Below are 8,630 nucleotides of genomic sequence, written 5' to 3'. Positions count from 1 at the left end.
CTGCGGGGAAATGCTTTGAGCTTGTTACGAAACACTTATGACCAATAGAAGAAGCAAGAGAGTATGAAAACGTATCTAGAAACCACTCTCTCTTATTTCTGGCCAGTGTATATAATCCGGTTTTCTACTAAACTCTATATCCAGTCCTATTTCAGCAGTTGTTGAACTCACCCAACTGACAACATGACCAAGCTGGTAAACTCACAGGATATTTAACGACTTTTTTATTAGCTAACTTATTCTGTTTGGAATAATATTTCATTGGCGTACACATAAATAGCTATATTTTTATATTCTCTATATAGTTTATTATCGCTGCTGTTTTGGCTGTCGCGGCCGCTGCTCCTTCCAGTAGTTACAAACCGGTGGAATACAAGGCTCCCGAAATCACCATCGTGAGCCAATCTGATGTCCGCAATCTTGATGGCAGCAGCAACTGGAGGTAAAGTTAACATCCACAGCATGTCTTGGATCCTTATTGATGCCTTACGATTTCATCTTGTCGCACAGCTACGCTGGATCTGACGGTACCACTCGTGACGAATCCCAGGTCCAGAAAAAGATGCAAGGAGTCACCTACGACTCTTACGGCAAAGAAACGTACGGTGAAGTCCTCGGCAACACCAACAAGGGATCATCCTATTGGATCTCCCCCGAGGGTCAGAAATTCACTCTGACTTGGGCGGCAGATGAGGCGGGATTCCAACCCAAGGGCGACCACTTGCCCGTCGCTCCCGTTCACGTTTACGAGCTCCCGGTCGCTCCCGTCCATGAATACGAACTTCCCGTTGCCCCTGCACTCCCCTACAAACGCACTGGACTCGGTTATTAACTCAAATCAAATTTCATTCTTGAATTTCACACGAAATTTCTTTCTCATGTTCCTAATTGCACCAGTATGTAAATTATTCTTGGTGTGGTAATAAATATATTAGTTAAAGTCCTTGTTAAATTTCACTTCTATCCTAACCCTAATAGCGTCTTATAGTGTAAATGATCCAGCATATTTAATACAACGCGAACTGTTTTATTTAATTACCTCAGATTGGTACATGAAACGCATACAAATTATTAAGCAATTCTTTTGGCGATCAAATAAAAAGACTCATACGATCAATGATGCGTCGAGTTACCAGTACACAGAGGTCCGGATAGTTCTTGGTGAGATCTTCCCATTCTTTCAAATGACAAACTTCTTTTCCCTGCAAGGTCATGAAAGAGACGACTGTTTGCTGTAGCTCGTCGACCGAGTGAAGATGGGCCCATACCAAGAGATTGATGGCGTTTTCTACTCGAACACAGGTAAGCAAGAAACGAACGCATTCTTCTTTCAAGTCGTTGATGTCGTACTTATCGGCCGCCACGAACAGAGGCTGAGCTGTAGCTTCTTCAGTCAGCGCTGTCAAAAGCCGGCCACAGTAGATGTAGTGTAGTAGTTGCTTGAAAATGTCCGGCTCTACGTCATCAATGACAACCTCACCAGTCGCTGCTTCCTTCATGTCGTGCTCAAACATTGCGGCAAACACGGGACTCCTAGCCACCAGGATATTAACATGACCGCCAACACGTTCGTCGCCTTTGAAAGTGAACTGGACATCACAGTGATTCTGATGGGCATACATATCGGCCAGTTGTTTGAGGACGTTCTTTTCTCCGCCGCTGAAAGTTTCGAACTCGATCCAAAGCGAACAGGTCAAGGGTTTCCACGGTTTCCATTCGTCAACAGAATAAAGACGTTCAAAATAAGCGAAGCTGCCGTCAAAGTTCGCTGATTCCCAATGATGATCCGAATTGAAAGACTTGTTCAGAGGGATAATTTTTGTCATGACTCCATTGAGATTGGCCCAAATAGCCGATGGTAGTTGATGATGAGTTGAATCCTCTTCTGGTTTTCCGTTGATGAGATTCACCTCGTCTTTTTCACCTTCGCCGATCGATTCCTCCTCGGCTGATGCGTTTGACGACTTGGTTTCGACTTGTGACAGCGCCAATGAACCCACAATTTTCGTAGCAGACTTGGTGAAAGATGCCTTTAAGACGTACGATTGCCCATCAATCACGAAATCGACTAAGTATTTAGCCTGCTGATTATGTGCCCCGAAAACTTTATCGGCTGTCCCATTCGCACCGTTTCCCTGGGTAGAACTGACTGGGTCCACAGCAGCAACTAAATCAAGATTCAATATCAAAATTGACGCAAAAACTACAAATGAATGATTTCAGCTATGCTAATAAAGCCCTACATGAAAAGTTTTGTGGTGACGGTGATCCGAATGAGAATAGTGATGATTTTGCAGCACGTAGCGTCTGTCTGCCATTTTTTGGGCTCGCTGGAACTTGAAAAGGCACTTTATCTGCTTGCTCCTGGCAAATTGGCCTGCCAAATAAACCAGTCGGACCAATGTCTATAAACTGACGTGAATCAGTTTCTTGAAAAAGATGTAATTTGCAAATAATGTCGTATACTAACCTGATGAAAGTTTAGGCTGGACAACCGAATCCACTTGGGTGGAAGAAGGCTTCATCTCATCAGATTTTTTACTTGCACCAATCGAATCGTCATTGGATTTGCATTGCGGCTTTTCCCACTTGATGTGCATGCAGTAGAGTCCCATTCGAATCCGTTCAACGCAAACCTCTGGTTCTTTCCTTTAGTTATTCAATTGAGTCTTATGAGTTTGCACATTAATGGAACTTGGTTATATTTAAAAATAAAAATCACCTGTTATCATTCTCTTCACGACGGATCGTAGGCAAACTACCAACGGATGCTGGCACAGTAAAAAAAGACGAGCAAACAGCCATGATGTTTTTAGTTTCCCGAAATAGGATCAACGAATGTGAACGGGTTTGTACGACGAAATCCTCCAAAATTTGTGAGATTTACACTATAACATGCCACCTGTTGCAACCAGGTGCGAAGTTACAACTAGAAAAGTGAAACAAACAAAAAAACACTTGAAAACTACGGACATGAACGATAACACCCGAGATAAAACGTTTGAGCATTCAAGATAAAAACCGCCTTTTTGACGAGCTTTTAATCACACTTGTAATCACACGGCGTCATTTTGAAGAGCCACTACTATCATACTTATTTTAAATATTAAAATCGTCTAACTTACACCCAAATGTGAGGGGATTTCCACAATCACTAGCCATCAACCACAATAATTCTTTAGTTCGGCGAGAGTCGGAGAAGAATTTGGCTGCAATTAACTGCGACAACGCGAGTGGACGACTGAGTTGCTCACATTGAAACGAAACTCTGTGATGTAATCGCAGGGTCTACGTTTCCAAGTAAAGAGGTTTAACAGGAAAGGAAGGGAATCCAAATCTTCCATTTACCCCGTGGGCATTTTAAGACTGGCGAAAAGATGGATGGGGGAGGGGCTTACGGAAGCTCCGCCTTCTCAAGATGGAATCGAGTCTGAGCTGATCAGATTTCTGAAATTAAAGAGTTAATTATTACACATGGAAGGTTTAATCATTCAGCCAGTTCAGATCAGAACCAGTTTTCAAAAAAAATTGTAACTCATTTTTTTTTTTAAAAGATCACCATTTGGCATTTGAGAGGGGAGATTCTTTCAAGATATATATATCTTAAGCTATTAGGGTGACGTAATGTTCCAACTTCCAAGTAATGTCATATCATCAGAATGGAATGGAATGATAAGACTTAAGAATAATGAGGGGGGGTAGTGATTTGTGTTTATTTACTACTCAACTCAGAAGAGAAAAAAAGAAAATGAGTGAGATCCCGTGAAATAACCTTTAAAAAGCAGAAATTCAAAAAATGCTATTTGGAATAACAGTGATGGGGCACATTTTCGTTGTGAGTTAAGGATAAATTTCTTGAGTTATCAAGTGTTATTTGTGATTGACAGAAAACTCACAGGCAATTAATACCCGAACAAATTAGTTCTTCTTCGTCGTTCCAGGAAATGGACATCCTGTCGATAATGTGTCGCGTTACCATCACACACAAGTGCGGATAGTTCTTGGTCAGCATCTCCCAATCTTTCAGGATACAAACTTCCTTAGCGTTCAAAACCGTGAACTTGAGAGCTAGTTGTTTGAGTTCGTCCACGAAGTGAAGGTGCGCCCAGGCCATCAAATTAATCACCGTATCCATTCGGACGCAGGTCAATAGAAAACTGACACACTCTTCTTTCAAATCACCAATGTCGTATTTGTCGGCCGCTTCAAACAGCCGCTGGGCAGTGGTTTCCGTCAGTGGTAATGAAAGCCGGCCCGAGTAAATGTATTGAAGCAACTGCTTGAAAATGTCTGGCTGGATGTCCTGAATGCTGACTTGGCCCGTCTTCGTCTCCTTCATCTCGTGCTGGAACATTGCGGCAAAGACGGGACTCCTGGCCACCAATATGTGTGAATGGCCGCCAATGTGTTGATCGTCTTCGAAATTAAACTGGACGTCGCATTGATTCTGCTGGACGTACAATTCAGTTAGTTGTTTGAGAGCGTTCCTCTCTCCGCCACTGTAAGTGTCAAACTCGATCCAGAGAAGACAAATCAACGGTTTCCACCTGTTACATTCAGAATTAGGCTGAAGAAGGAAACTGCCGTCAAAATGTTCCGACACCCAGTAGCGGTCCGAAATCCAAGACTTCTTCAAATGGCAAAATTTGTGTTGCTCTCCGTTCAAGTCGGCCCAAACAGCACGCGGTCTATTCAAATCATCGTTTTCTTTTATGGGACTCGCAACATGTTTTCCACCTTTTACCATTGTTCGGGGTTTTGATGATGGATGCGACAGTGTTAGCGAGCCAAGAATTTTCTTATTGGACCTGGTGAAGGAGGCTTTCAAATAGTACTGTTGGCCATCAATCAAGAAATTGACGATATATTCCATGCTTTCGTTTGAAGTCGAAACCGCGTTAATTATCTTCTTAGTACTTGAAACGCTTTGTGTCTGTGAATAAATAAGAAGAACTAGCAATAATATGCATTAATTCAGTGAGCGTAACTTCGTAAATACCTGCTGTGCACTCAAGTCGCTCATGTTGGCTGGTTGCGTGATTAATGTAGAAGCCGATTTGTTGGTTGTTGGGTGTCTAAAATTGGAACCTGCAGGACTTATTCCCAATAAAGAGGATTGTGTTGGCTTCTGTGGCTGATCTAATAACTGTACAAATGATTTCGTCTGCACATTACCTGCAAAATGGATGCAAATCGTAATTATTGGCCTCAAAATAATACTAGTAAAGCGCTTACTTGACGCAGATAATCCAGATAAACATTTGTCTGTCATTCGCAGCTTCTCCCACTGGCTGTGAACGCAAATCAATCCCGGTCGTATCCGTTCAACGCTGGTATTTCTCAAACATACTGGCTTTAGAGGATGTGTCAGCAGATCTTCTGGTACCTCTTCACCGTAACTAAACACTTTGGGATTTCCCAATTTCCCCCCTATCTACAGGTGCATTACAAAATCAAGTTAATTAGAACTGAAAAATAATTAGAGAATTATAAACACAAAGTTACCGTACTTCTTTTCCAGAGATCAACAGCTCTACATCGTGAAGAGTGATTATTTTGTTGTAAACTTTGTCTGTCGCAGGGAGTTTTGCAATAACCGAGTTGACAGTATATCTCACGACTTTTACAACGGTAAAAATCTCCAATTTCCCATCCGCAATCAAGTGATTGAGTAGAGCTGAAAGCATCGCAAACGCGTAGGAATATTTCCCATCGGAGAGAACAATTTTATAGCGATTATTGTTAGTGGCCTGGAGTAACCCTCTACAGTCCTATTATTTTTAAAATATACACATTTAAAATTAAGCGACAAAACAAAATGTTTAGCTTGTACAAGAACTTGCAGAACGGGTGTCTCGTTATAAAGTCCATTTTTCTCAACAATGGCCTATAATTATATTGTCACGGGTAAGGAGGCTAACACGCTCGGTTGGAAAGAGCGACCAGAAGCTGTTTGATAAAAGTGAAACAAACAGACTGGAGGTCGCGACTCCACCACCGACACTCACACCAACACAGTAAAAGAGTCCAATCAACACACAGACAAGAACAGCAGTGAACAACTCAACACTACAGAAAAGTCCAAGAGAAAGTCCAACACCGAGAGACATGCTAACCCTTTTTGTATCCTCAGTCAACGTCGTTTCGTCCCCAAGAACTATTATTGTTAAGCGTCGGGAAATCGTCAACAGAATCGAATGGGAAACGTCGATTCTGGGAACTAATCGGTCGAAACGTGACATTTTCCCCGCCTACGTAAATGATCGTCCCGATCATGGCATTACTTCCATAACGGCATCAACGATGACTCTCAGATGGCTATCTATCAGGGTAGAATAAATAATTAATAACCAACATGTTTTTAAGTTTCGACGTTATCCAGGTTAAGGTGAATCCATCCACGAAGCTCTTAATCTAAACTTGGTTAAAAACACACGCGATTATAACACACTACAAAATACAATCACATAATGATTACGTTGCAACTCCAAGTCAGTCAACATTTTTTAAACTCTCGTCTGGATCATAACTTATCATAAATAACACAGGTGGTTTTTGGGAGCAAAACAAGGGAGTTAGGATTGGTTTGGGATTTTTCGCCTCTGTCAGTGTAATTCTCCAGGAGGTTCCGACCGTATTGTCTCCTCCGGATTTCCGGCAAAGTCCTCGACTTTCCTTACACTACCGACCGCTCTCGAGATTCCGGCAAAGTCCTCGACTTTCCTATCTCTGTAGGTATAGGTAAAATAGGGTCACAGGATGGAAAGGTAATTTTCACGAGAATTTCTACATTTGAACACATAAGTAACATTCAACAGCTTTTAAACAATAGGGAAAAGACCGTGGTGTGAAAAATGGAAAACCGAACGTGTTCCTCTCTATACCCTGACTACAATAGGGAAAAGACCGTGATGTGAAAAGTGGAAAACCGAACGTGCTCCTCTCCCTACCCTGCATCTCCACCAAATGTCACGGGTAAGGAGGCTAACACGCTCGGTTGGAAAGAGCGACCAGAAGCTGTTTGATAAAAGTGAAACAAACAGACTGGAGGTCGCGACTCCACCACCGACACTCACACCAACACAGTAAAAGAGTCCAATCAACACACAGACAAGAACAGCAGTGAACAACTCAACACTACAGAAAAGTCCAAGAGAAAGTCCAACACCGAGAGACATGCTAACCCTTTTTGTATCCTCAGTCAACGTCGTTTCGTCCCCAAGAACTATTATTGTTAAGCGTCGGGAAATCGTCAACAGAATCGAATGGGAAACGTCGATTCTGGGAACTAATCGGTCGAAACGTGACAATATGTAAAAAAATAAAAGAAAATAAATAAAATTTATAATTGAAATAGATTTTTAAAAAGGAATAATAAATACTGGAATATGGCTCCGTTAGTTAACACAGGTTTGCTGCTATTCACTTTCGGTGGCGATGGCCACTGATGCATTGTTGATCAAGTAAGAAAGATCTGAGGCAAACACAAACAATCTGTTGTTATAAATTATAATACAAATTGAGGAAAATTATTATCTAGATACAGGAAGGAAGAAGATACCGAATGCCTTATACCCTTTTTAATAAATTGTGACAAAATATAACCATCATGTATACAGTACCGGTATCTAATTAACCACGTGGAACAAACAGATATAACAGTTGTTGAGAGTTATTCACCGTTCAAGCACTTTGTCTAACGCTTTTCTGTTATTAATAATTTAACCTTTTTACTGTCACTAAAAAGATTTCTTCATATCTGTCTGTCACTCACACTGCACACCTTTTGTCACCTGACCAACACCGATCGAAACCGAATATTGAAACTTTTTCGTGTCGATGTCGCATGTCGGTAAAGTACTAAAGTAGTCAAAGGCTCAAAGCCGAAAAACTGGGCGGCTGGCACAAATAAAGAAAATAAAAAAAAAAAAAAAAAAAAAAAGACATTCTTTGCTTAGCGCCATTCCAACCCTTCCCCCCTTTTGCCTCTGGTGGTTATTATATACGTATGTTTGCGTTTGGATAAAACAAAAGGGAGAGGCTAGAACAGCATAAAAACCCATGATGGTGGCTTTGTGCGCTTCCATGGGTATGGAGAGATCTCTCCATACCCCTGCCCTGGCGCTTCCGGGCGCTTCTGAATTTAATTTCTGAATTCTGATTAAAATCAGAGCCATAGAATGTACGATTCTTATTATTTGTATTGTGTATCGTGCAAATATTTGGTAAAAGCAGAGGTATGGAGGTATGGAGAAATGGAGAGATTTGAGGTTCAGATCAGATTAACGCGTTTTTCGTTCAGATTTTGCACACTTGGCAGTTTTTAGTCAAAAATAAAAAAATAAAAACAGTTTAGATCTGGAAAGCTCGGGTTTAATATGAGACTGTACGAGTGCACGACGCTGGACTTTGGATAAGGGATTTATGTGGACGAACAAATAACATTCTTCTGAAGTTAACTTGAAATCCAGCAAGTTCCTTTAATAACTTTTAGCAGGGGGTATGGAGTATGCATACCATGCCCCTGCTTTTAGCCATATGACCAATGACAAACAGCAGAGTTCAAACAGAGGCGGAAATGCCTCCCGTATATTTCACGAATTATCTGTGTGAAATCACTGACATGAAGT

The 8,630-nt window shown here is 41.4% G+C and overlaps 3 protein-coding genes across 6 annotated transcripts; 1 reads left to right on the top strand and 2 right to left on the bottom strand.

The window, feature by feature from the left end:
* The first annotated feature begins 108 nt into the window (after window positions 1-108).
* Window positions 109-946, top strand: LOC124325934 (larval cuticle protein 65Ab1-like). Its single transcript, XM_046784507.1, has 3 exons — window positions 109-195; window positions 306-442; window positions 511-946. Exons 1-3 carry the CDS (start codon window positions 184-186, stop codon window positions 830-832), a joined length of 471 nt encoding a protein of 156 aa, XP_046640463.1. The 5' UTR covers window positions 109-183; the 3' UTR covers window positions 833-946.
* Window positions 947-1,011: 65 nt separating this feature from the next.
* Window positions 1,012-3,264, bottom strand: LOC124325933. Its single transcript, XM_046784506.1, has 5 exons — window positions 3,126-3,264; window positions 2,723-2,929; window positions 2,471-2,649; window positions 2,244-2,405; window positions 1,012-2,167 (listed from the first exon to the last, which is right to left on the bottom strand). The coding sequence occupies exons 2-5, from the start codon at window positions 2,803-2,805 to the stop codon at window positions 1,092-1,094; spliced, it is 1,500 nt and encodes a 499-aa protein (XP_046640462.1). The 5' UTR covers window positions 2,806-2,929; window positions 3,126-3,264; the 3' UTR covers window positions 1,012-1,091.
* A 520-nt stretch (window positions 3,265-3,784) lies between these two features.
* Window positions 3,785-7,860, bottom strand: LOC124327651. 4 transcript variants are annotated; one of them, XM_046786647.1, is made up of 7 exons: window positions 7,576-7,860; window positions 7,383-7,494; window positions 5,834-5,887; window positions 5,511-5,771; window positions 5,236-5,434; window positions 5,000-5,175; window positions 3,785-4,933 (listed from the first exon to the last, which is right to left on the bottom strand). In XM_046786647.1, the coding sequence occupies exons 4-7, from the start codon at window positions 5,685-5,687 to the stop codon at window positions 3,893-3,895; spliced, it is 1,593 nt and encodes a 530-aa protein (XP_046642603.1). In that variant the 5' UTR covers window positions 5,688-5,771; window positions 5,834-5,887; window positions 7,383-7,494; window positions 7,576-7,860; the 3' UTR covers window positions 3,785-3,892. The 4 variants fall into 4 exon arrangements, with proteins under 4 accessions (XP_046642603.1, XP_046642602.1, XP_046642601.1 ...); XM_046786646.1 differs by having other exon boundaries at window positions 7,383-7,474; XM_046786645.1 differs by having other exon boundaries at window positions 7,623-7,860.
* Between the last annotated feature and the right edge of the window lie 770 nt (window positions 7,861-8,630).

This window comes from Daphnia pulicaria, chromosome 2, assembly GCF_021234035.1.
Source record: "Daphnia pulicaria isolate SC F1-1A chromosome 2, SC_F0-13Bv2, whole genome shotgun sequence".
In the NCBI taxonomy this organism is placed as follows: domain Eukaryota; kingdom Metazoa; phylum Arthropoda; class Branchiopoda; order Diplostraca; family Daphniidae; genus Daphnia; species Daphnia pulicaria.
Note: the sequence above shows the minus strand (reverse complement) of the source record. Positions and strands in the feature narration are given on the sequence as shown.